This window comes from Paroedura picta, chromosome 17 (genome assembly GCF_049243985.1).
Source record: "Paroedura picta isolate Pp20150507F chromosome 17, Ppicta_v3.0, whole genome shotgun sequence".
NCBI classification, from domain to species: domain Eukaryota; kingdom Metazoa; phylum Chordata; class Lepidosauria; order Squamata; family Gekkonidae; genus Paroedura; species Paroedura picta.
In genome coordinates this window covers 18502801-18529610 of record NC_135385.1, presented here as the reverse complement: position 1 = coordinate 18529610, position 26810 = coordinate 18502801, and the positions used below count along the sequence as shown (strand labels likewise).

The window sequence follows — 26810 nt, the reverse complement described above, 5'->3', positions numbered from 1 at the left end:
CAGGATCAGCCCAAAGCATCCTAAAGCATCCAAGAAAAGTGTGTATCCAACCTTTGCTTGAAGACTGCCAGTGAGGGGGAGCTCACCACCTCCTTAGGCAGCCTATTCCACTGCTGAACTACTCTGACTGTGAAAAATTTTTTTCCTGATATCTAGCCTATATCGTTGTAAGGTAAAGGTAAAGGTATCCCCTGTGCAAGCACCGAGTCATGTCTGACCCTTGGGGTGACGCCCTCTAGCGTTTTCATGGCAGACTCAATACGGGGTGGTTTGCCAGTGCCTTCCCCAGTCATGACCGTTTACCCCCCAGCAAGCTGGGTACTCATTTTACCGACCTCGGAAGGATGGAAGGCTGAGTCAACCTTGAGCCGGCTGTTGGGATCGAACTCCCAACCTCATGGGCAAAGCTTTCAGACGGATGCCTTACCACTCTGCGCCACAAGAGGCTCTTATATCGTTGTACTTGTAGTTTAAACCCATTACTGCGTGCCCTCTCCTCTGCAGCCATATCCCAAATGCCCTTGTACCTACGTGACAATATATTTTATATTATTACTAGGGGCCAAGCCTGCTGCATCCAGGAATACAATGGGAGCTAGATTAGGGGGGATGGGGGGGGAGAACTATGTGGTCGGCCTCCTGCCCCCCTCGGGACCCTGAAAGGCTGCAGGCAGCTGTTAGGGAACTCACTGGCAGGGGCAGCTCTCTGCAGCCTCCAAGCCTCAGACGGAAGTGGAAGGAGAAGGAGGTGGTCAGGGGTAGGGGACAGAAGGCAATTGGCTGGCTGCTGGACAGACAGACAAGCTGGTTGGAGGAGGAGGCACTCAGGGGCGGGACAGCCACCCTGAGTGGGCGTTAAGCGCTGAGTGGCACTTAAGCCATGAGACCAGCTCCTCCTCCAAGGCCTTCCCAGAAATATATAGTGGAACAGATTATATATATGCATACTGTGGGTAACTCTGTCATGGAATAGATAAATCCCAAATGAAATCAAATCCTTAATTTCATATATTCGGCTGAAAAAAGATAGATTTGTGGGGGTTGTTCTGTCACTATTTCCCCCTAGAATCACGGGTCATTTTAACCGGGGGGAGGGGGGGATAAGCACCCTGTGATATGCTCAGGTGTGATTTGGGAAATGCCTGAAGCTTTTGTAGGTGGAGCCCAAGTGAGGTCTGTGGAAAGGAAGGACATGAATGGGCTACAATGCCATAGATTTCTGCCATTTTTTCCAGAGGAGCACTTCTCCGGAGGTTGGCAACCCCAACTGGAAATCAATTTCTCTCCCAAAAGGTAATCCGTTAACTTTTTAAAAGTTATTCATTTTCCAGCTAAGCAGGTAGCTCTGCAAGAGGAATCCCCCGAGACAAATTTACTTTATGGTCTATAGACTTATTTCAACAGTCGTGACTGTCTTTAAAATGTCTCGAATATTAAAACCCGCAAACAAGATGCTTTTTGTGCTTTTGCCCGTAAAATGAGTCACCAGCCCGCATCTCCCCTTCAGATTACATCACTCAAAGCTATTAAAGGAAGGGGGGGGCGAAGTTTATAATAAATCTGCGTTCAAGTGACAGAAATCGGTCGAAGAGCTTACCAAATGGAATGACTCTGCAGAAATTCCTTCAAGTAGCCTGTGAAAATGTCAGAAGAGCCTCTGCTCCAGGGGTTGAGTCTCCGGAGAGCTGTACAGCGGGTCTTTTCACATGCTGTAATATTTGAAAAAGGTTCTCTCCAGACGCTGACTGATGTCCGGGGAATGCTAGAATTGTGGGAACTGGCAGTACCAGTAACGATGACAAAGTGAATGGGAAAGCAGCACATGCAAAATTGGCCTTCTCGTTTTGTCGCGCAAACATGGGAGCTTGTCCGTCTGTTAACTGAGATGCACGTTCTCACACTGGGTCACAACAACTTCACACATCTCCCAAATGTGTGTGTTTTTTTTTTTAAACAACCGAAAAACCAAGTTAGAGTGATTAATGTCGGTTGCAACATATCCCACTCTCCTAGGATTTCGGATTGAAGCGTTTTGTTTAAGGGTTGCAATGGAATGTCTTAATTTTGAACTTCATGGGCTACAAAAGCCTCCTGTGAAGATCAAACTTTAACTTGTTTCTTTTCCTTAAAACCGTTAACCATCAGCCTGCAAAAAAGAGAGTAGACTTCTCTTCGGAGAAGCCAAGTTTGGCTACTGCATTTAATACGTGATTTCTCCATGAGTTAAATTTCATCTCATCGTCAACTAGGGTTAAAAACTGGGAAGCCAGGATCTTCTCAGCCAAGGGTAGTCAACCTGTGGTCCTCCAGATGTCCATGGACTACAATTCCCATGATCCCCTGCCAGCGTTAGCTGGCAGGGGCTCATGGGAATTGTAGTCCATGGACATCTGGAGGACCACAGGTTGACTACCCCTGCTCTCAGCAACACCCTGGAGCTCCCACATTCAGCCCATTCTCCAGCATCTGTGTTGGCTTCTGGTCCAATTCTGGATCATGCTCAAAGTTTTGGTGAGTCTGGGCCCAGCGTACCTGAGGGATTGCCTCTCTGCCTACACCTCTCAAAGACCCTTACGCTCCATCGTCTCCAAATTCCTGGTGATCCCTGGCCCTAGGGAAGCCCACATGACCTCAACCACGGCCAGAGCTTTCTCCATCCCGGCCCACACCTGGTGGAATGAGCACCCAGAGGAGATCAGGGCCCTGATGGACCTCCCACAATGCCGCAGGGCCTGCAAACAGGAGCTCCTCCGCCAGGCATTTGGTTGAGGTCGACCCGAACCACCACTTCCCATCAGCCCCCGCCCGAGCCTCCCTCCTACGGCAATCCCTGCAGATCCGCCCAACCCACTGGGCCATCAGTACGCGTTGATTTAATGTTCTCCCCGCATTCTATGATGTTGTTTATTGATGTCACTGTATTATTATTATGAATTGAGTTATCTGCATCGTTCCTGTTTTATGTAAACTGCCTAGAGCCTTCGGGGAGGGCAGTGTATAAACACACAAGCAAGCAGAACATGATTTTCAATCAAAAATCAATGGCAACTATGAGAACTGGAGTTGATATTCGAGGCGAGAACAAATCAGATCCAACTATAGTGGGTGCTGTCGAATTTGGGGCTGTTAATAACACGTGGGCAAATTTAGTTTGAATGCCTTCCAGTGAAAATCTGCAGACTTCTTCCACCCCATCCCAATCTAGCACCCATTGTATTCCTGAATGCAACGGGCTTGGCCCCTAGTCATTTATATAAAGATCCAACCCTGGATAGTCCATCCATAAAGTGTTATATTAGGAGATAATGATCTAAGGCTGAATGCTCTGGTCTAAATCCAATTTCCTCTGGAACCAGCAAATCTCGTTCAGACATCCAGGAGTGCCTTAGTAAGTGGTGCTTGTGAGGTACGTGATGCTGAGAGGGCTTTGAGGGAAGCTGCTCTGGGAGAACAGCTCTTAACAGGACTGGGACTAGCCCAAGGAAGGCTGCATGTGGAGGGGTGGGGGTTCAAACCCAGCTCTCCAGATTAGCAGCTGCCACTCTTACCACTGCACCAACTCTTACAATACAAAACAGCTAATAACTTAAAAAACAAACAAACAATTTTATTGACAGCAGAAAATGAAATTAATTCAAATACAATGATACAGCTGCACTATTTAAAGTAGGGCTATGTAGGTCAGCAAGGGGCGGGTGGGAAAGTATTGCCGAGCAAAGAGAAGCTGGCTTCAAACTTGAAAGAGGTCAGGTGCATTTCAGTGGGGAAGAGGGTGCCGAAATTGTCCACGACCCCTTGGATGACAGAACCCGCTGACCCACCCGCCCAAAAAGCTTCACAGCCTCTTGTTTGCAGGTCTTTATCAGAGCTGCCCAAATCGAGGCAGGGGTTGCAGGAGCTTGAGGGAGATGAAAAAGGTGACCTCTTTCAATAACTCAACTGAAAGTTGAGCTGGGGGTTTATAAATCAGTGAAGTGGAGGAAAACCCCACCACCACCACCACCACCATACCTTTGTCTTCTGTTTGAGCTTTATTTCTCCCCTGCCCCTCCTTCCTGTGCTTTCACCGTTATAGTGCCTAATTGTACCTGTGCCTCAAAGACAAACCCGCCAGAGCTTCCTTTGAAGTGGGCATCAAAGCCTGAACGTGCCCCTCCAAGACATCGGCTCGAGGATCACAACTGCCCGTCTCCCCTTGCAGCAGGAGTAAGAAGATGCCTGGAACAGCTGCTGCCAACATTATCGAGGTAAGTCATAATTCTGGTCGGAGCAGTTCCTCCAGAGAAAGGGAGAACTCATCAAGGAGCCGGGGACCGAATATAAACAGCAGCTTTAAAGCAAGCAAACCCAAAGCCTGGAATCTACCCGTTTGACCTGCGTGAAATCAAACCAAACACCCTGTGAAACAGGCACATTTGCCAGGCTCCCAAAGGCTTGACTCTTTGGCGGATGGTAGGTGTTCCCGATATGAACCGCCGAATCAAGCCGCGACAAGCCGAGGATGAGTAATCGAAAGCAAACGTCAAGGGGAGTTGCGACAAGAAGCCTGCCCAGAATCTAGGTTAAAAACAGCACTGGGAGAAATCTAGTCTGTTCAGAATGGGTTGCCGGCAAGGTAGTGTGGAATGCAACCATCTGTTCCCAAAATCTAATTGCCTCGTTGGTGCTTTTTGCACAAAATCAAGAGACTTTCGCTTATGCTGAGGAGGGCCCAGCACAACAGAACTGCTACAGCTGCGTTTCTGACCATGATTACTAAGAAATAAACCCCACTGTGCCTGCCTCCCTCTCCCCATCCCTTCCCCTCTCCCTCTCTCCCTCTCTTCTTCACTTCCCTCTCCTTCCTTCCTTCCTTCCTTCCTTCCTTCCTTCCTTCCTTCCTTCCTTCCTTCCTTCCTTCCTTCCTTCCTTCCTTCCTTCCGAGGACTGGTCAGTTTCCTTCCTTCCTTCCTTCCTTCGTCCCCTCCCCTCTCCCTCCCTTGTAAAGCCACTCAAGATGAGGATGCAAGTTTTGTAGCTTGCTGGAACAAAAACTGCTCCCAGGGGGCAGAGTTAAAAGGAGATTATGGCTCTGATCCAGAAAAGCAAAGGAACTCCAAGCATCAATTAGAGAACCACCAGAATGATGCAGGTGCCCATCCTTGGTCCATCCATCTACGGCACGCACCATTCGGATCCGCTTCCAGGCACACGGCTCTCCTCCCCTATGCAGGGCAGAAATCTTCAGGCAAAGTATCTCTCTCTCTCCTCTAACCAAAGGCTAGAGTTCTGAAGCACTACAGACCTATTTAAATCACAACATGTTCCTGGCTAAATAAAGAATGCAGTGCGCAAATCGGCATGGGCGCAGCCGGATGCAGGGCCAAAAATTGCATGGGGTCAAAGAGGGACTTTTCCCCCTCCCTCTCTTTACAACTTAGCGGTCACCCCTACCAACATCCACAAGGTCGTTCTTGCTTGTTTCCCCTTCTCTGGAAGGCCAAGTCTCTTTTTCTTTTCCCTGCTAGCTGCTCGCTTGCAGGTTTATACAAATGGATCATCGGCAATATATCCTTGAGGGCAGGGGTAGTCAAACCGCGGCCCTCCAGATGTCCGTGGACTACAATTCCCATGAGCCCCTGCCGGCAGGGGCTCATGGGAATTGTAGTCCACGGACACCTGGAGGGCCGCGGTTTGACTACCCCTGCTTTAGGGGAACAAAGAGAAACTGCAAACAAAGCCGCGAGCCCAGTGGCTACAAGGAATTCGCAAGCTTCTCAAAAGTCAGCCCAGATGTTCTGCAACAATCCAGTGGTAACCCGCTATTTGAAATATTTCCGGGAGCCGAGAAAGCAGGTGATCGCACACAACCGCGTAGCCTTGCCCAACGAAGAACAGGGACCGCAGCGAGCTGAAACGAGTCTGCCAGACCTCCTTGTCTTCGGTCGCAAAAGAAAGCCCAGAACAACATTCTCTGACAGCTCCCTCCAAAACTGAGGAGTTATCGTCTGGGAGGTACGATGACAGCTCATTAAAGAAGACACAAGTTCTGATACGCTGGCACTGCAAAGGCCCATCGCTTGGCATAACCAGGCAAAGACAGACCCATATTTACGATTGTGCATATGGCGGCTTATGCAGTGCTCTTGAATGAGCGTCAGGGCGGGATGAGGCCAAGGAACAAGTTCGAAGAACTCCTTCTTTTGCAAAGTATGTGCTTCTCCCAGTTGCCTGTCCTTGAGCAGGGGTAGTCAACCTGTGGTCCTGCAGATGTCCATGGACTACAATTCCCATGAGCCCCCTGCCAGCATTTGCTGGCAGGGGGCTCCTGGGAATTGTAGTCCATGGACATCTGCAGGACCACAGGTTGACTACCCCTGTCTTAGAGGACAGGGGGAAACAATGGCGAACTTACCTGTTGTTTGTGGTTCTCTGTGCAGGCAGGCATGGGGCCAGCCATGGAGGTTTCTTCTACAAAGGGTGAGTTGCTTACAAATCCAGCAGGCTGAGACATTTGGAATTCCCCTTAGCATTAAAGACCATCACGATCATCTGATTGAGCCATTTGCAGGCTTTTAAAAAAAAATTATTTTATTATTGCTTAAATAGAGCCATAGCTCCGTAACAAACTCTTAGGCTTTTCACGTTTTTTTAATCCCTTGTTTAAGTAACTGAGCAGAGGGGGAAGGTTGGAAGAACACCTGTGAAAATCAGAAGACAGCCGGGACCTCCCATTTAAACGGGGGCAAAGAAAGGACAGAGAAGGAGTGTTTGCCCTGACCCAGCATTTGTCAACTGGGTGGGAAGGGACTGGTCCGTAAGGGGAAGGAGCTGAGTGCCGTGGTCCTTTTCGAGAGCTTTGTAGAAGAAATCTCCATGCGCAAACACAGTTGCTCCACACGGAGCTGAACAGAACCACAAAGATGACCCCTCAGAAACAGAGTTAGATGCCGAACTGGGGGGTAGTGTAGCAAGACGTGGGAATCAACAACTATTCTATTCGTAGAAGAGCTTTCACTAAAAGGAAGGAGGCTTGTTTCTGCTCATCTCCTCTTGCATGGCAGCTCGTCCCACAACGCTGCATCTCTCACTACGTTCTGGAGGATAAACTCTGGAAAAGTTTCTCACGAGGGGCACGGGAACTGAAGATGGGTGTGAGGAGATCCTGGGATCCGACCCTATCTCAGCTGGCATAGAAAGAAAGCGTCTTCAACGACCTAAAAACCAACCATCTAATCCAGGGGTAGTCAAACGGCGGCCCTCCAGATGTCCATGGACTACAATTCCCAGGAGCCCCCTGCCAGCATTCGCTGGCAGGGGGCTCGTGGGAATTGTAGTCCATGGACATCTGGAGGACCGCCGTTTGACTACCCCTGATCTAATCAGAAACTGTTTGAGGCTCTGCCCCGTACTCACCGTTCTTCCTTTCGTTAAGAGGCGGCAAACACAGGATGGGTTGCAGGGAGAGTTCCTGGAATTCGTGAGCAACGGCTTCGCTGTGGGGACTGGGTGCGAGGCGTGGCAATGACCCCGAATCGTCTTCTGGGTCCACGGTTCCCAGGCGTTCCATTGTGTTCAAGCAGCTGGAGGTAAGGGAGGGAAAGAGGTTACTCCTCTGAGCAACACAAGCTACAAAAGAAGATCTGAGCGACCGCCTGTCTGCTTATGCCACCCGCAGGGCTCTCTGCTCTGTGGGTGCTAACCGCCTGGAGGTCCCTGGCCCTAAGGAGGAACGTCTGGCTTCAATCCGGGCCGAGGTCTTTTCGGTCCTGGCCCCGACCTGATGGAATGAGCTCCCGGGAAAGCTTAGGACCCTGACGGAGTTATTAGTGTTCTGCAGAGCCTGCAAAAGGGAGCTCTTCCGCCAGGCCTTTGGCTGGGGTCAGGGCTAAGAAGAACAAGGCCCCTTCCCAGGCTATGTGGTGACATCTACCGTACCCCACCCGTGGGTGGATGGCTGCGGGAAGTGGGGGTAGGGGTGGGTGGGTTACGCTGCCACTCTTGGTTCAGGTTGCTTATTTTTAATGTCCTGCTGGCCTTGTTATGGGACTAGATAGGGTTTTATATGTTGTATGGGGGTTATATTGTAACCTGCCACAAGTCTCTAGAGAGTGGCAGGTTAAAAATCTAGCAAGCACACAAATATACAAGTGTTTACCAAATAATATTTCTCTGTTTATGGGACTGTTGTCACTTGAACGAGAGGATGGTCCATATTTCAGGCCACGCAATGAGTGTTTATAGCAGGGGTAGTCAAACTGCTGCCTTCCAGATGTCCATGGACTACAATTCCCAGAAGCCCCTGCCAGCGAATGCTGGCAGGGGCTTCTGGGAATTGTAGTCCATGGACATCTGGAGGGCCGCAGTTTGACTACCCCTGGTTTATAGTCTCCAAAATCTTTACAATTGCCATGTCAGGCTCCTAACGAGCCCACTTCGTTGGAGTATTTCATTTTATTCCATTTATGCAGGCCGTTGGTGCCCAGTAACATTTACGAGGCTTCGTATTTCCTCTGAAAATAAACTGTATCGCTTTGCCGTTAATCGCCAGCTTGGGGATGAATGACACTTTGTTTATCTGCAGGACACCCATGCTGCCATTACGCCTCCCCCCCACACACACACAATCTGGTGGGAGGGCCTCCTACAAACATAGTAGGGACAGATCAGTCTTGACAGAACACGGAGTCCTTGGCCTTTGCTAACTTTTACTAATTAAAACAAACTGCGGCGGTGTACTAGTCACAGTGAAGGAAAGAGCAACACAGATCTGGACCCCTGAAAGGAAGCGGCTTTGAGAGGAGTCACTCAAGAGGTCCTGAACAAACAAGAAGAGTTCTGTGAATATTGGGCTGGTCTAAAGCTTGCCCAGTGCAGAACTCCGACACGTTGACGTATTGAGATACTCCCAGTGTACCCGAGAGACCGTCTCTCCACCTATACCCCAAAAGAGCATTACGCTCTGCCACCGCCAACTGGCTGGTGATCCCTGGCCCCAAACAAGCACATCAGTCCTCAACAAGGGCCAGAGCTTTTTCTGTCCGGGCCCCCACCTGGTGGAACGAGCTCCCGGAAGAGATCAGGGCCCTGACGGAACTCCCAGAATTCCACAGGGCCTGCAAAAGGGAGCTCTTTGTCCAGGCATTTGCCCGAGACCGACCAAACCCAAATAACATCCACACGTCCCCCTCAGACATCCCCTCCATGGCCTGAACCAGTCTGGGGGCCTTAGCGAAGTTCCTGTTCCTGTTATATTGTTGTTAAGACCACTGAAATTGTGTTCTTCAGAACCACTGTTAGATTATTGTTGATGTTGATGACTATGTTATATGTTAGGTCGTTCCACGTATCCACCCCCCGTGATATGTAAACCGCCCTGAGCAGTATGGAAGGGCGGTATAAAAATATAATAAATAAATCAAACAAAGCAAGATATATGGCATGGAATATAATCCAGGCAGGAAATATTTTAAAATTCCTCAATATTGACAAGGTGGGGAAAGATGCTATGGAACGGCGGTGAAAAATGTCCTTGACAAGAGTGATTTTGGAGCGTGTCCTTCCTTCCTACATGATCCTAGCCCATCTGGACTTGGAGGTGGTCATGGCACCACACAGCCAACCATCTGGAGCCAATGAAGTTAATCTCATTAGCCTTCCTGCTGCCAACTGGTCCAACATCCGCCATCTTGTGGCGGTCTAACCAGGACATCAGCCCAGCTGCCTCAGACACGACTTTGCTCCCACCCCTGCACAATGGAAGGATCCTTTCATTTTCTTGTTCAGGTCTTGTCCATATCCTAAGGAAAAGAGGGTGCTTTTCAAACGCACAGGGAGGAAAAGAAAATCAAAATCAAATAGGCTTTCCAAACCCAGCTCCCACTTAAGAATCACACCTTTGCCTCGTAACAGCTGTCCGGCTCTCAAAAATTAGCTGCCACCCATTCTGCCGATCGACTGGTTTAAAATGCCCACCGGGTGCCCGTGGTGAAGCACACTCTCTTTCACAACCGCCCACCGAATCAGGAGGGAGGCTTCCTCGGGTTCTTATATAACGGCACCAAACCCGCACCGATCAGAGGTAAAATAAAATGCTTAGGATAGATCCTGTGGGTGTATTGCTTTCTCTGTGCTTATGACTCATCGCTTCTTCCGAAGCGGCTTTTCACTTTTCAGTGTTGCTTGCCTTCTAACTCGACAGACAGAATGTTCTTTCCATTCTTGTCTGGTTCAACTAGGAGCACCGGTAACATTCAGCATCCCCTACCAGTATTCACCGGAAAAAAGGTGCAATTGGGGGGGCAGAGTCAAAGAGCACAAGTCCACATCTGCAAGGTCGCTCTCTTGTCCATCTGCCCCTCCAATAGTCATCTGCTTTAGGATGCTTAGGGCTGATCCTGCGTTGAGCAGGGGGTTGGACTAGATGGCCTGTATGGCCCCTTCCAACACTAGGATTCTATGATTCTATGATCATCATCATCGTGGTTTTGACCCATGTTGGGACCATTCTTGGAGCAGAGAAGACTGATTTTTATGTATGCTTCCCATCTTTTGATGGAAGGGACTAAAACGAACACCAGGTGGATGGTCAACCAACCAACCCAATGCTCAATCTTCTCACCCTGAAGGAATGTGGTCATCGGTGCACATAAGGAGAATTAGAAATACCTACATTAAAAAAAAACAGGACTAAGGTGTTGCATTTCCTCTAAGCCTATGATGGTTCATCTTCTAGAATATGGCTTTTAGTGCTCTGGAAGAAGAAATGCTAGAGTGCACAGGCCACAAAACTCACTGGCAACTTCCGAGGTTGTACCAAGGTTCTTCCAATTTGTTGAATCTGACCCTGCATTAGAAAGAGCCCCCCCCCCCAATCCCTACCCCCAAAAGGCAATGAAGAAGTGTTGGTTCTTATATGCTGCTTTTCTTTTCCCTTTCCTCTCCCCACAACAGACACCCTGCAAGATGGGTGAGGCTGAGAGAGCCCTGATATTACTGAAGAAGAAGAGTTGGTTCTTATATGCCGCTTTTCTCTACTTGAAGGAGTCTCAAAGCAGCTTACAATCTCCTTCCCTTTCCTCTCCCCACAACAGACACCTCATGAGGGAGGTGAGACTCAGAGAGCCCCGATATCACTGCTCAGTCAGAACAGCTTTATCAGTGCCGTGGTGAGCCCAAGGTCACCCAAGCTGGTTGCATGCGCAGAATCAAACCCGGCTAACCAGATTAGACGTCCACATTCCTAACCACTACACCAAGCTGGCTCTTAATTAGACTGGTGATAGAAGAAAATAGGACAACCCTTGACTGGACTGGGCCCAGTACTGATTTGTTAAACTAAAAAAATTTAAAACGACAGTAATCCCTAAAGGCACAATGCAGTAGCAAAAGACGTTTGGCAAAGATGAAGGAATTCCTAGTGGGCAAAACCTCTTTACAGGTACACACACCTTTCACGCTATTGCATAAGTGGATGAAAAGAAAGGGAGAAGAAATTATGCCTTAGAATCTTCTCTTATGGAACTCATCACAAAGGGACCGATTCCTGGGGAGTTTAGAATTTCACATAAAGGCATTCCAAACTCGGGTGCACAACAAAACCTGTAATTGCCAATATTGTGGGAGCCTGGTTCTATTTGTTGATATTTGCTGGATTTAGATGCCCGATGTTACTGCATCATGTGGGCGGAGAAGGAGAGGAGATTTTAGAAATGTTTATTGTTTTTTTTCTCCATGCCCGTCTCGGGCACGGGTTTGGCTAACCAGTCTTCCGCACAGAGAAAGGTCCCGTTCGAAGCAGCTTTCAGATCTAATTAAATTTACAATCGTGTGCACCTACTCACGGCCTAATTGTTAGCTTTTAGAAAGCACTGCCTGTCATTCTCCCGGCCCCTCTCATGACATTATATCAGCTCCGGACGCCCCCACACTCATTAAAATAGGTACATCGTTAGGAGAGTCTTTGCAAAAAGCACAATCCCTCTTTAAAAATCTTAACAGAAATGCAAATTGCCATCTTTGGAGCATTAATGCCACGCTTCTCTAGAAAACCTATTCCTTTCAAGACCGTTTATGCACTGGAGGTTTCATGCCGGGCTGCAGGCTGGCGTTTTAGTCAGGGTAGGTTGCCCCACCTCTTCCTGCACCCAAATTTGTCCAATTTGTGCTCCGGCACAGGAGCTGGGGCAGTGAAGTTCCCAGCGCGTAAACAGTCCATGGCAGGAATGTGCAGAGAACTGAATTCCATGAAAACCAAAGGGCCTTGCAAATAAATGCGTTTGAGATCCAAGAGAATATTACGGCTCTATTTTCGGGTTTTCCTCCATTTGAAATGAAGCTGCGGGCAGAAACGCTAGAACCGTTTCTTCAAAGGCACGGGAAAAAACAAACCTGCGGCCTGCGTTTTGGGACTCCAAGAAAGCATCTTCGTAATCCTGCATTTTCAGAAGGGGGAGTTTAATGTCAGGTTTCTCTCAACCAGGGTTTCTCGAAGGTCCTGGAAGGGTTTCCCGAATGAGCGGGGGTTAAGTTTTAAAATAATTTTTAAAATTTGCTAAATTTTGGCAATACGACCAGATATGGTCATGGTCCATCCACCCACCCCTCCCCAAATGACCAGGGATGGGCTCGGAAGGAGTGGGAAGGGGAGGGGCCATGTACGCAGCTTTGCTTCCCAGGCATATTCCACATGATTGCGCCACTCCTGGGGTTCCTTGAAGCTTGAAGAATGTTTTTTTTTGGGGGGGGGGTGCTCAACCATTAAAAAGTTGAGAAAGGCAGGCCTCTGGGTTATTCTCAGGGAGGGAGAGAGATAGAAAGCAGTCCTTCTCCGCTGGATATCAAAATGCACCGCAAGAGGAGAGAAGGCACTGCCTGAAATCCCCTGTGCCCCCAGAAAGAATTGTGGAGCTGCCTGCTGCAGGATACATAACTGAAAATCACGGCCACGGATATTCCTCCGCTTACTAGATGCTGGGAGATGCTCGCTGGAACATTTAACAAATGGTTAACTTTGCGATTTCACTGACGGCGGTATATTTAAACCCCTGAGTTATTTCCATTTATGAACTCACTGCAGGTGCTACTCTGCTGATTCGCGTCAGGCAAGTCCTTGAACCAAAACAAAATAACAAAAAAAAAAAAAAAACAAAGCAAGGAAAGTATGAGATTGAGACCGAGGAGGAAGGAAATTCAGGTTTGCTTCCTCTGTGTCAAGACTATCCGACTTCTCCAGCTGCTTCTTTTGAGCCTTGAGATGACCGAAGAAGAAGAGTTAGTTCTTCTGTGCTGATTTCCTCTACCTGAAGGAGTCTCAAAGCCGCTTACAGTCGCCTTCCCTTTCCTCTCCCAACAACAGACACCCGGTGAGGCTAAGAGAGCCCTGATATTCCTGCTCAATCAGAACAGCTTTATCAATGCTGTGATGAGCCCAAGGTCACCCAGCTGGCTGCATGTGGGGGAGTGCAGAATCGAACCCAGCTCGCCAGATTAGAAGTGTACACACCTAACCACTACACCAAGCTGGCTCTGTATAGGGACCTCCTATCCAGCCACTGGCCAGACCCCCAGTTTCAGCAAGCCGACTGCAAAATGCATGTGCCATCCATGCCTTGGGCATCTGCACGGAGCTTGGCCACGAAGGAGCTGGCCCTACCCTTCCTTGCCACCTCACACACACACGACTGGCAAGCAAATCACTTCGCCAGGAGGAGTGATTAATTCTTTAAAACTTCTACAGCACGCTTCCCCCACACTTCCAGCGCTGTGGCTTATAAGACGGCAATTACCTTCAGCCTGCATCAGATGCAAACCTAAGAATTAGCTGCCATGGAAACTGAGTTGCATTGCTTATTGTTAATTCTCGCCATCGTTACTCAAAAATAGCAATTCCGCGTGCCGGGAGGCCGCAGAATGGAGTTAGAGTCCGGTGGCACTTTGAGGAGCGACAAAATTTTATCCGAGGTCTAAGCTTTCGTGGGCGTGCACGCTCCTTTGGATGCTGTGTGACAGAATGGCCTCAGCCCTTACGTAGAGGAAGGGGTGGGGAGTAGTGGTCAGGAAGGGCTAGTTAACGTCACGATGCAGGTGACTATACCTGAGACTGGATTAAGGTGGTTGAGAAGATCTGGGAATGGCAAGGAATTAGCATACAAATACAAAATGAGGCTAAAGCAGTTCCGCAGGGCCCCTGCTCCCTCCCTCCCAGAAATCCACTCATACGTTCTGCCCCTGGGCCTGTTTGCACTGTTATAGTTACCTTTGTTACAGTTATTCATGTTAATATTATTATCGTGGTGGTGATCTATGTATTATGGAAAATCTAAGTTCTTTGTATTGTTATGTGTTCTGTCAACCACCCTGAGCCTCAGGGGAGGGCGGTATATAAATATAAATAAATAAGAGTTAACAAACACACGTGATAAGGAAGTTTGAGTCCAGTGACATCCGCAAAACCAACAATATTCAATTCTGGATATAAGTGAGAACAGAGAGTCTTAGCATGCCACCTTCAGATACATGGAAACAGATTTCCTCAAAGGTTACACATAGGTAGGGGAGGTTGGCTTCCAGGAAGGGCTAATTAGAGTCAAGGTGCATAAGGAACTCGTCAGTAAATCTACTGTTCCAACTTACCTTACATTGTACTATTTATTACATTTCAACCCACTATTTTTATCTATTACTCCAAATAAGATTGGAGGATTGTTAAGAATGAGGATGTAAGGACTGGCTGAAGATATAGGAGCTCAGGTTAGCATATGCAGTGAGATGAGAAGCCAAGATCTCTGTTAAGTCCTGGGGATGCCATTGTTTTGAGTGTTGTAATAACTGGCAACTCGGCCATTTTCCTGTCCAGTCTGTTCCTGTGTAATAAAATAGCTACTTGGAGCTTAATCGTCGAACGTCCTGGAGGGCTAAAGTATTTTCCTATAGGTTTCTCAATCTTGTGATTCTGGACGATAGATTTGTGTCCATTTATCCTTTGGTGCCTACGTGGAGAATGGAAGGGCCCAGTTGGCATTTGATTTCATCTACCAGGCTTTCTCAACCTTTTTACCATGGAGAACCCCCTGAAACATTCTTCAGGCATTGAGAAACCCCAGAAGCGATGTCAGCAGGCCACACCTTCCTGCCAGGACCCCAGAAGTCACATGTCACAAGATGTGACATTACCTAGCCACTCCCACCGGATGTGACGGCACCAAAATATTTTCAGGTGATGTGTGAACAGAACCATACCTGCACCCTGGGCTGGCTACCAGTTTGCTCTTCTTCACCAAAGGGAGCCTGCTCTGGAGCCTGTAGAGAGAGGGCCGGGGCAGGCCTATGCCACACTGCTACCTCCGCCCTCCCCAGTGCCAGAAACAGGGTCAGAGCAGACCAAGCTCTTCCCCATTGATGTGGGCTGATGAAAGACCCAAACTTCATTTTCAAGGAAGGGATTACAAAATGAAACAGGATGCAGCATAATCCAGAGTTAACAGCAGATGTTCAAACGCGCTGAAGGCACTTTGAACTTGAAGTGTGCAAACTTGACAGATGTGCATTGTTTATTGATTCTGTTTAGAAATATGAAGTCCCCCGCAAACCGCGCAGAAAAATGCAGGGAGGGGACAGATCCCCCCCAAACGTCTTTCCAGGTCTTCAACGTTTCTAGAAATGCGACATCTCTCGAAATGTGACTTCTCTAATCCTGTTGCCACATCTTCTTAGCTGAGGTGGCTTTCGGGTGGCCAAGGAGCAGACTCATGGTTTCTGTCATGATAATGAGCAATAATAACTGATATGACCCTGATGAAGACTGGGCAGAAACTTCTTTAGGCAGAAAGGCATCAAGAATATCTGCCCCCCCCCATACAGATATTTTTAAGTGCAAGCTGTGAAAAGGAAACATGTGATTTATCTATGAAGCATTAAGCAAATCTACTTCTTGCAGAACTGTGTCTATGGTAACAACGGAGCCTTGACAACAACTGCAAATATTTTCTCTCAAATGTATTTTGGGGGCGGGGGCTTCCATATATTTAGCATTTCTTTTCATTGTTTGCTTGTCTACCTTACACAATTCTGCCAAGGAAAAATGCTAAGTCCAACCACATAACACGTGGAAGCTCTACGACTCAATTTCCAATTTATTTTTTATCTTTAGACTTAAAAGCTTCGGAGAGGGAGAGATTCGGGGATATAACATGAAGATGAAGCAATGGGGCTACCTCAAGATCTTTCTTGGTTCGGGCCATACTAGTATATGCGTTAATTCTTTGTTGTGATCTTAACTTAAAATTGGTCCAGAGGCTAGCCAATTGCCTTCCGTCCCCCACCCCTGACCACCCCCTCCTCCTTCCACTTCCCTCTGAGGCTCGGAGGCTGCAGATCTCTGCTGTGTGAGAGCTGCCCCTGCCGGTGAGTTCCCTAACAGCTGCCTGCAGCCTATCCAGGTCCTGGGGGAAGGGGGAGGCCGTCTGCAGAGTTCTTCCACACACTCCCAGTCTAGTGTCCATTGTATTCCTGAATGCAATGGGCTTGGCCCCTATGAAACACAGTAAATATGTTGGCTCGAATCCTACAAGAATCTGCAAGCAAACGGGTAGGAATCAAAGCACTGTCCAAAGTGGAAGTGAAATTATTATTTTATGAGAACCTGGAAGAAAGCTAATTGATTTGATAGCTCCCAGGTATCATCCCTTGTAATCATTTTGGAAAGATGACATGAAGAGCATTAATGCATGTTGGTATGAAAACTTCCACTTACCTCAGAAATACGACCACTCAAAATTGTATCCCCTTCCAATCAAAAGGCCCGCGGTGAACCTGAAAAATGCAATCACACACAAACACAAAAAAAGAGTCATGTGAAGTTACATCAAAATGTATTTAATAACCACATTTGCAATCCTAGCTCCTGCTGCAGGGAAGTGACTTGTTTCAGGTAACCTCGACGTATAGGGAACGTGATTTAGAGAAACTACGGCTAGTCAGAAGAACACATTCCACAAAACCTGCGCAGAATATTAGCTAAACGTGCGAGTGATTTAATACTGCATACTGTGATCCCTGGGTCCAGGGAAGCTCGGCTGGCCTCCACCAGGGCCAGAGCTCTCTCCATCTTGGCCTCCACCTGGTGGAACGAGCTCCCACAGAAGATCAGGGCCCTAACAGAACTTTAAGAATTTTGCAGGGCCTGCAAAAGGGAGCACTTCCACCAGGCATTTGGTTAAGGTCAACCTGAACCACCGCTTCCCAAGGGCCCTCCTCCTGAGCCCCCTCCTATGGCACCCACCGTAATTCTGCCCAACCCACTGGCCTATCAGTAAATTAAACAATTTAATGTTTCCCACATTTTTCTACTGTTTCGTGTTGCTTGTTGTTTCCCTTGATTCATTATTGTTAACCTAAGTTATCTGTATTGGTTTTGCTCCGTTTTATGTGAATCGCCCTAAGCCTTTGGGAGGGCAGCATATAAATATAATGAATAAATAAACAAACCGGACATCAACACCCATTTATCAGTTATCTAAACATGCGAGAGATTTAATACCGCGTCAACTCGACAGCATTATTAGTATTTTACGATTAAAACAAATAAGGTTTTCGTTTCCAGTTTGCGTCAAGCCTAAACAATTTGACATAAAGTTACTTGTTTCTGCACAAAGAGTTCTGCACCTTCCGTAGGTAACATGGAACGAAAGCATTGCTGAGCTGCATTCTGTCAAATGTCCCCTTCAGAATGTACACAAAATGTACACAAACCTACACCTTAAAAGATGCACAGGATCCCTAGAAGTCTAGAAAGCAAGGTATCTGTCATCTGAACACAGTAGCTGGTTAGCATCTAGTGACAGAGTTACTCCAGCTATTTGGTATTCTAATTACTATCATTGTAAATATACCCAGAATCAAGTACACTGTTGAAAGCATTTTCCATCTGTGTGTATGTGTACTGCTCATTATACACACAAAGAATAGTTAAAATAATAGGGGACTACCCACTACTGTGTTATAACTCTTGCTCAGCGTTTCTACAATCGGACACTTGATGTCCTGCTAACCACAGGTTTACGGCCTACGCCATTAAGGCAATGAAAGAGGGAAGTTCTCTATAACAGGGGTAGTCAACCTGTGGTCCTCCAGATGTCCATGGACTACAATTCCCATGAGCAAATGCTGGCAGGGGCTCATGGGAATTGTAGTCCATGAACATCTGGAGGACCACAGGTTGACTACCCCTGCTCTATAATACACAGAAGTTTCCAGGAAGGATGAAATGTTCAGTTTAGTGATAGAGATGTGAAGACCTTCCAAGATCAACACTCCATTCAATAGGAAATTGGGACTTCTTACTCTTTTTTTAAAAAATAGAAATGTTTTGATTCAGAAAGGTAAGAAATATTACAGGACTATTATTTGAGAAGAGGAAGAAAAGCATAAAGTTGACATTTAGCAATGCATATCTTGTTCTTTTACATCATCAAAGTGTCACATGCCACATACCACATTTTTAGCTTATTTCCCCCCCAAAGATAGATTCAAGAGGTAGCCGTGTTGGTCTGAAGCAGCACAACAAAACAAAATCAGAGTCCAGGGGCACCTTTAACACCAACAAAGATTGATTCAAGGTGTGAGCTTTTGAGTGCAAGCACTCCAAAGGTCGTACACACAGTCTAAGAGTCAATTATTTCTTTACATGCCAATATATTGTAAAATTGGATTCCATTTTCTTCTGCATTCTGATATTATGTATGAAACGTGTGAGTTTTGCCATTGTACCATATTCCATCAGTTTATCTAAACAGTCCATATTATCAGTCAAAGATCCTTTTCCCCATCTTGATGCATGAAGGATCCTAGGTTTTACCATGTACTGAACAAGCTCATTATATTTTTCAATATTATTTGGTACCATGTTTAATAGCGTATTTTGGATCCAGCGCAAATTTAGTAACTACCACAGAATTATGCATTCATATCCCATTATAACTCTTGGTAACTCTTGCTGTATCTTTAGGGGCAATATTCCATCTAAAAACATTTCATGTCCATTTTCTTTTACTATTTGACATTCTGTCAGTTTCAGTTCATTGACCCACAATGCCTTCAGTCGGTGCATACATATTCCCTCCAAGGTTCTGAGCCCATTTTATCATACAATCTTTAATTTGTTCTGTTTTAGAATCAAATTGCAATAACAATTTCTATCTTTTTGCCTAATAGATGTTTTGCATCACCAATTATCAGTGTTTGGTAAGCAGTAGGGGTTTTTTTTTTTGGTTCTTAGCTAACTTCTTACTCTTGTTATGGGACCCACAAAAAAGTGGTCAGATTAAAATCCCAGCTTCACTTACACTCACTCCTAGCGCATTATAAATATGCATAAACTGACCCTGAATCAACAGTATTGCAATAAAAAATTACATGGTAAGCTTCCTCCTCTGACTTCAGCAAACAGGTCGAACTGGACAACCCTCAAATAAAGTTCTATTTCAATGTTAAAGCCAACATTTTAAAGTGGGGAGTGTCAAAACTAAAGGTGCAGCAGAGCTCTCCAAACTAATGATTCTATTAATGGAAAAAAAAATCAGGAAATGTCTTCTGAATGAGACAGGAGAGTACGAACAGCCGTAACAAATCTACAGTCCTGAATACAACTATACCCCATGAACTTTAATTTAAAAAGTCATGTATAAGATGGTTTGGAATGAAAACCTGTATTTCCTCATCAGCCAAAACTTGGGACATTTTTTTAAACTTCTCTCCCCAGGAAAGAAACATAGCTGTTATTAGATGGTTCCCCTCACCCTGGGGATAAATACTGTATATATATATATATATAATAAATAAAGCACATGTCTCCGAGGGCAACTAATAACTCCACAAAGATATGTCCTGAGTCCAGTGCTACTCAACATAGTATCACCATAAATACTAGCAACATTTGTAGCTGACATGAGTCACTGGTCACTTTTTCAAATATAGCTGAATTCATCTATCTATCCTATATATTGGAAAGTTGAGAGGTTTCAAGTGCTGAATGGTGTTAGCAGGCAAATGATAATAAGCAGGTGAATGACAATAGCAGACATGATTGGATTAGGTGTGAGATACAGAGGGGTAGTAAGTAGGCATGGAGAAATCAACACTGATGTCCAGGTAGACACACTGCCTTGAGCATCATTATCAGCTGCAATTCTGCAGTGTCTCTTTCCACTCTCCTTTTGAAAATCCTTTATAAGGGGCCAGCATATTAATGTCATGGAAGGTTACAATGTGCTGATGTTTCTAAAGGTTGCAACAAAAAAAGAGGGGAGGAGCCTCCCACAAACCTTCTACTTACTCCTGTTGCAAATCAGACTGAGCTACCTTTTTCTCACACATTTGTGCCCAAGAACAGGATTGAACAGTCAAAGTGCTGTATAAATGTTTAGCATAATGCATCTTTTAAAAATCACCAATGTAGCAAGGCAGATTTGATTGTTTCAGTCATGTTCGTGTATTCCTGTTGCTTTCCCCACATCCCTGAGCTTATCAATTCTTCCTAGGAAAAAGTATCTCATGAGACTTTAAGGTGGGATAAAAATTCATATTCTACCCCCCCCCCAAAAAAAAATGCCTGTCCCCTACCACCTCACAGGTTGGGACCCAGGTGGGGCAGAGAGCCTCTGCCTCTTCTCTCCCAGAACAGTCCCGCTTGGTGCTTGAAACACAATGGGAAAAGGACAGCCATGCTGCAGCACCTTAAAGATTAGCCTATTTTTAATAACAAAATTAGAGAGTCCAATAGCACCTTTAAGACCAACAAAGATTTATTCAAGGTGTGAGCTTCTGTGTGAATGCACACTTGCCCAGACAACAGAACAGGGATTTTAGGAGTACAAATATAAGGAGAAAGTAAACTGGTAGTAAATTAGTTGTAAACTAAATCAGAGTCCAGTAGCACCCTTAAGACCAACAAAGATTTACTCAAGGCACAAGCTTTCGAGTGCAAGCATAGTTCAGGCAAGCCACAAGTCTCTTTTAATTTAATGCACTGTTTTCACAACTGGGAAAGCGTCTGCCATTAACCACTAACCTTAACAGCTTTATTCCCCCAATGCTTTTTGTGAACAACTAAACCCAAAGGACTGATTCCCTTTCCCAGCAACTAATTACCCTCCCGCCTATTCCCGACACTGCGATGCCGTCCCCCAACTTGCAACTCATCTCCTCTCTCCTTATACCTGCATTCTTAGGCTCTCTGCACCTGACAGCTCACGCCTTGAATAAACCTTTGCTGGTCTTAAAGCTGCCATGGGTGGACTCCCAATTCTGTAGGGCTCCTTCAGACCAGCACGGCTACCCACTGGACCTGATTCCAATAAATGCACCTAAGAGGCTTCCCACCCCCACCCCAGGGAGGTGGCTGCATTGCAAGCAGAGATCAAAGCCCCCGCGCACCTGCAACACGAGCTGGACCCATAACCTGGAGCATCATCGGCACGCGGCCACCGCTGGGCGGGGCCCTCGCCTCCCGCAAGCCCCGCCCCCCTCCCGAGCCCTCTGAGGTAATCCCCGCAGTCGCCGCTCGGACCAGCCCAGAGACGCGGCGCGCGCCAAGCGTTGCCCTCCTCCTCCTCCCTTCCCGCCCCGCCATGTTCGCGGCCCCCGTCCTTGGAGAAGGAGAAGGGACCGCCCGCCCGCGCCCTCTTCCTCTCCCTCTCCCTTCCCTGCGCGGACGCGAGTCCGCCCCTCACTCACCCTCGCTCGCCGCCGTTACCGCGGACATGTCCTCTCGCGAGTTTTGGGAGCGAGACGGGGGGAGAGGGGGACGGAAGAGGGGCGGGGCGAGAGGAGAGGGCGTGGCGCGCGCGCGGCACCCGGCCGCCGCGCGCTGCCCTCCATCCGGGTGCTTCGCTCTGCCGCCTGGGCAAAGGAGGGGTTGGCAGAGGCGGCTGAGGCGAATTTGGCGGGAAGAGGGTTGGAGGGGAACGACGGGCGTGTAAATAAGAATATGCACAAACACAAAGCCTCTGTTGGCGCAAAATAAATGCACCCACACAGAATGAGCATTCCACCAAGTTGATGTATTAAAGAGACTGATTGAGGCGGGCGCCCGTGTTTTGCCTGAAGCAACAATCAAGTCTTGAGTCCAGGGCTGACTTTTAAGACCGAGTGGATGGATTCAAGTGAGCAGCCGTGTTGGTCTGGAGTAGTGCAATAAAGTCAGGGTCTAATGACGCCTTTAAGACCAGCAAAGATTTATTCAAGGCGGGAGCTTTCGAGGGCAAGGTCTCATAAGATCTTGGAAGTTAAGCGGAGTCTGCCCTACCTAATATTTGGATGGGAGACCTCCACAAGACAGACTACCATTATGATGTGGAGGCAAGCAATGGCAAAGTGCCTCAGATTTTGCAGTCAAAACCCAACAGGGTTGGCATGAGTCCGCTGTGAGTTGAGGGCACTTTCTGACACATTTCAGGAGCAAAAGAAAAAATATAGTCCTTTCCTTTGCACATCAGTCGGCTGTTAACAGAGCCGCTAAGAATCTGCCTATTCTGTTTATTTATTTAATTTATTGTGTGATTTATATCCCGCCACTCCCATTTCAATGGCTCATGGCGGATCAGTAAAGTCAGCATTGCAATAGAGACTTCAGACTGCTTTTCAACTTCACTGGGTGACTCTGAGTTGCGGAGATGAAAAGTTCTCTCCATCCTTTTTTTTCCCACTTCAAGTCTCTATCATGTTCGCTGTTAGTCATCTAACAGAAATCCAGTGGGGTGTCGTGGTTAGAAGCAGGGGCTTCTAATCTGGTGAGACAGGTTTGATTCCCCGCTCCTCCACACGCAGCCAGCTGGGTGACCTTGGGCTTGTCACAGCCCTGATAGTGCTGTTCTCACAGAGCAGTCCTGTCAGAGCTCGCTCAGCCTCACCTACCTCTCAGGGTGTCTGGTGTAGGGAAAGGAAAGGAAGGCTGTTTTGAGCATCCTTCAGGTGGTGAAAAGCAGCGTATAAAAAACCAACTCTTCTTCCTTCTTCTTTTTCATTTTGTAAAATAGTTTCCCACTAAAAAGCCAATCTAACGTGTTAGTGTAAGAAGCGCATCTCACAGACAAAGCAGAGAATTCGTGATGGAAAATGCAGTTAACTTTATCATTAGTAATACTGACAAATGATACACAGAGGTTTGAGAAAATGCCCAGGGGAAGACGGCCAAATCAGTTTAACATTCCTATAAACAAAAGCCTTACAACTGATTCTCCTTTAAGTCCTGAGCCATTGTCTTTTTCCAAAAATAATCATAAGAAAACAATCTGACTTTATTACACAACCAAACAGACTTCTCAAAAGACAGTTCATTGCCAAGTCCCTGTTACCAAAAAACAAAATAAAAGGCACAATATTAAATTGGGGAGGGAGGGGGGAGTAAGTTTAGCAGGGGGGAAAGTTACACAAATACTTTCCCCTGAAATATCTAATTAGACTTGTAAAAACAAACTTAAAATGAGATGCTCAAATCAGCAATCCCATCTTTTGCTCCTTGCCAAAGATTGCCTAGCTCTTCAGACCCTGTGGTATCATTTTTTAAACTCACACAAAACACAGAGTGGAATAGGAGCAACTATGTAGGAGCAACTGGTCTAGATGAAGCACCCATGATGATCAAGAGCATAGTCATGCCCATCCATTCCCCCCAATGAGTGCCTGGAGTACATTCTTCTCCTCAACTCCACTTTATCCTTGCAACAGCTAGTTTAGTGGGTGACTGGCAGGCCCAACTCACACAGCAATTTTTCTACAGAAATACAGAGGGCATGCCCACACAGATGTTGACTTCTGGATCCTAGAAGAAGGAGGAGGAGGAGGAGGAGGAGAAGAAGAAGAAGAAGAGTTGGTTCTTATATGCTGCTTTTCCCTCCCCAAAGGAAGCTCAAAACGGATTCCATTCGCCTTCTCTGGACCCCAGTGTCACTGTTTCAGTGTGAATTGCTTTGGGAGCAGGAAAGCTCAGGAAAACGGCTGATTCCTGAAGAGCTAAGAATAATAGAATCCTATAGTTGGAAGGAGCCATCCAGGCGGTCTACTCCAATGCAGAATCAGCCTAAAGCAACCAGGATAAGAATCTGTCCAGCTGCTACTTGAAGACCGCCAGTGAGGGGGAGCTCACCACCTCCTTAGGCAGTCGATTCCACTGCTGAACTGAATTGTTTCCACCTGATATCTATCTGATATTGTTCTCCACCCATTCTTGTAGGTCCTGTCCTCTGCTGCCAACAGGAACCTTTCCCTGCCCTCCTCTGACAACCTTTCAGATACTTCAAGAGAGCCGCCCTGTCCCCTCTCAACCTCCTCTTCTCCAGGCTGGACATTCCCAAGGGGGCTTGGTCTCCAGGCCCCAGATTAATCTCATCTGGAAGTTGTGCTTTATGAAGACCAGCCTTCCAGGAAGCCAACTGACCCTCAGACTATCATAATGACGGCTCTGGTGTATCAAGAAGCAGATGCAACAGAGTTGTTGTGACTGTTTAGTTCCTATCACCATTCTTCCATCATGCCATTTGTGGCTTATGCAGATTTGCCAGAAGCTCTCATGTAGACACCGGCCATATCTAGATCTTCTGAGCCTCTTCAAGTCTCCAGATGTCCATGGACTGCAATTACCATCAGCCTCTGTCCTTTTCTCTGGGCATAAAGAGTCAGGGAAAAGGGTTGGAAAATTTACCTGCCAGGGGAACTAGGAAATGAGTGGAGATAGTCTCTGCAGCAGGAAAGGGGAATTAGCACAAGCTGCCAATTTAGTCTGCATCCAACCCAGAGAGAAGAAATCGCATAGCCACCAGCAGAAATCTCAGCTTAGTGGCTCCCCAAAAACGCAAGCTCTCAGGCTTCAGCTTGGAAGAAAGACAACGCTGTTGCCAGAACGTTAAAAAAATAAGAGGACAGTTTGAATCCTCTTTCCCAACCCGTGAAGAGATTTGCAAGGGAGCTTCGGTAAGAAAACAAAGAAGGGAACAATCCGTTCCTACAACAATGTGGGACAAGCAGGAAGCTCATCTTAACACAGAACTAAGGCCAGCTGACCACATGGATGTACGGCTCTTGAACAATTGAGCTTTCATGATTCTCTAGCGCTGCAGAAATGCTGCCTGCCGTGGTACATGTGGAACATATTCTCTCTGATTTGGATTTGGGCTGTTTTCATGGCATGCAGTCAGACTGTGTGTGGCAGGCCTGGCCAAGTTTTCCGTGTGTGCCGCATGTGTCCGACACGACAGACTGACAGAGTTCAGGAGAAATGAGTGATGAACTTTTTATCAAGTCCTTATAGCTTGCCACTGACTATTAATAGCAGAGATATTTCCCCTTCACTCTTACACCACTGCCAAGCTTGTGGTGGAGTCTGAAATCATTAGTTCATTCTTCGGTCTTGTTTGGACGCCAAACGAAGACAGATCACAGGATTTTAATTGGCTTATTTTATTCAACAAGCCCAAAGTCTGAACAAAAGAAGCAGCAGGACTTTCTCTGCAGCTTCCCCTTTGCTATGGGCATCAACTTTTGGGGAATGAAAGCACACTTGCTGATTACTCCGTATTAAACCATAAAAATGTAAGATCAGACCTGTGGTCCATCTAGTCCAGCCTCCTCTCTCACACTGTGGTCAGCCAGTTCCTCTGGAGGGCCAGCAATAGGGCATAGAAGCTGAAGCCTTCATAAGAACATCAGAAGAGCCCTGCTGGATCAGACCAATGGTCCCTCTAGGCCAGCATCCTGCTTCACACAGTGGCCAACCAGTTCCTCTGAGACCTTGCCTGATGTGGCCTTCTGGCTCCGGGATTCAGAGGTGTAGTGCCCCTGAATGTGGAGGTTCCCTTCAGTCACCATGACTAGGAGCCACCGATAGACTTGTCCTCCAGGAATCTGTCTCATCTCCTTTTAAAACTCTCAAAAAAGCAGAAGAGGGCTCTTTTTCCGGGCAACTTGGCAGGACAATACAGACGGAGGACTTCCCAAGAGGTTTGCTAGGCCATAAGCTAAGTGCCAGCTTGGCAAAGGATCAGCTGGGACAATCCATGCTGGGCAGAAAGCAATCCCTGCAGATTTCTTCTGCGCGTATCTGGGAAAGAACAAGGCGGATTTGTTTCCGGGTCAGTTGGTGACCCAAGCCATTAGGGCACTAGCCGGACTGGGAGCCAGAGCCTTTTCCCTCTCCAGGCCCCAGAGAAAATTCCCTTTTCAGCCACGCTTGTGCAAATGCCACCTGGAACCCGACAATGGCCATTTCACACCAGCCCAAGAATCTCCTGTGCCAGTAACCTGAGATTCCGCCTCGTACCCGTGAAAACCATGCCCAGTAACGCAAGCTAAGGACAACTCCGCTTTATATATAGAAACTGTTTATTTGCAGAGCCACACGCTGGATAAATAATGAGGTCATTTTTAAGAGGAACCGAGAGGAATCGGCTATTAATCATAACTAGAGCAGGACGCTTGGGGCTTGTGCTTGGGTGTCTGGGGCTGGCTTGTTATTTGTGACCCCCTCTTTTCAAGGATTGTGTTTTAAAGAGGCAAAGGTGGAATTGGAGATATAAGCCGTTGAGCCCTGTGGTTCTAAGTGCTCTGCTGCTTGTGCCACTTGAGTACATAAAGGTACAGTCCCGCCTGAAGCAGGTTTTATGGGTCCACTTGGCCCCCGTATATGACACGTTTCGAGGCAAAATAATACAAATTACTTTAGTTCTTCAGTGAAAAATATTCTAAGTTCTCTGCACTGGCAGAAGATTGACTGGTCAAACTGTCAGCCAGGCAGCTGTAAAAAGAACATCTGTGCAAATATCTAGCAACCCTGACCAAAG

The 26810-nt window shown here is 47.0% G+C and overlaps 1 protein-coding gene across 4 annotated transcripts in view; it reads right to left on the bottom strand.

The window, feature by feature from the left end:
- The window catches only part of MRTFB (myocardin related transcription factor B), a 73294-nt gene extending 51491 nt beyond the window's left edge, over positions 1 to 21803 (bottom strand). For 3 of the 4 annotated variants that reach the window (XM_077316415.1, XM_077316422.1, XM_077316418.1), the window contains exons 1-3: positions 21712 to 21803; positions 16733 to 16791; positions 7396 to 7562 (exon numbers count right to left, since the gene is read on the bottom strand). In XM_077316415.1, the coding sequence (XP_077172530.1) occupies positions 7396 to 7549 (154 nt within the window). In that variant the 5' untranslated portion in view covers positions 7550 to 7562; positions 16733 to 16791; positions 21712 to 21803. Of the gene's footprint in view, positions 1 to 7395; positions 7563 to 16732; positions 16792 to 21411; positions 21614 to 21711 lie in introns of those variants that run through there. The other variant, XM_077316416.1, reaches the window with a different exon arrangement.
- Positions 21804 to 26810: the final 5007 nt, after the last annotated feature.